General features: G+C 65.4%; 1 protein-coding gene across 1 annotated transcript in view; it reads left to right on the top strand.

Moving 5' to 3' along the window:
* Positions 1 to 246, top strand: part of LOC104279880 (phosphatidate phosphatase PPAPDC1B-like) — a gene marked incomplete at both ends in the record, with an annotated part of 1,550 nt that overhangs the window by 843 nt on the left and 461 nt on the right. The window contains one exon of the mRNA XM_009877320.1: positions 151 to 243. Within this exon, the coding sequence (XP_009875622.1) occupies positions 151 to 243 (93 nt within the window). The remainder of the gene's footprint in view (positions 1 to 150; positions 244 to 246) is intronic.

The following is a 246-nucleotide window of genomic DNA, read 5'->3' as shown; positions in this document are numbered from 1 at the left end:
GGCTCCTCCATTGCTCAGGAGCTGGTTCTTCCCCTGACTGGCGTGGGCAGGGCAGGCGTCCTCCTGCAGCCTTCCCACCCCCGCAGGGAGCGGCTGAGGGTCTGTCCGAGGGCCCGGAGCCCTCTGTGAAGCGACACGCTTCTCTTTCAGTTGCCTTTGCCAGTCTTGCCTTCTGTGCCTTCTACATAGCCGGAAAACTGCGCTGCTTCACTCCTGGCCGGGGAGGCCGCGCTCTGCGGCTCCGTG

The sequence above is a fragment of the Apaloderma vittatum genome, unplaced genomic scaffold (assembly GCF_000703405.1).
Source record: "Apaloderma vittatum isolate BGI_N311 unplaced genomic scaffold, ASM70340v1 scaffold26549, whole genome shotgun sequence".
Classification (NCBI taxonomy): Eukaryota; Metazoa; Chordata; class Aves; order Trogoniformes; family Trogonidae; genus Apaloderma; species Apaloderma vittatum.
The sequence above is the reverse complement of the archived record's forward strand: the minus strand, read 5'-3'. Positions and strand labels throughout refer to the sequence as shown.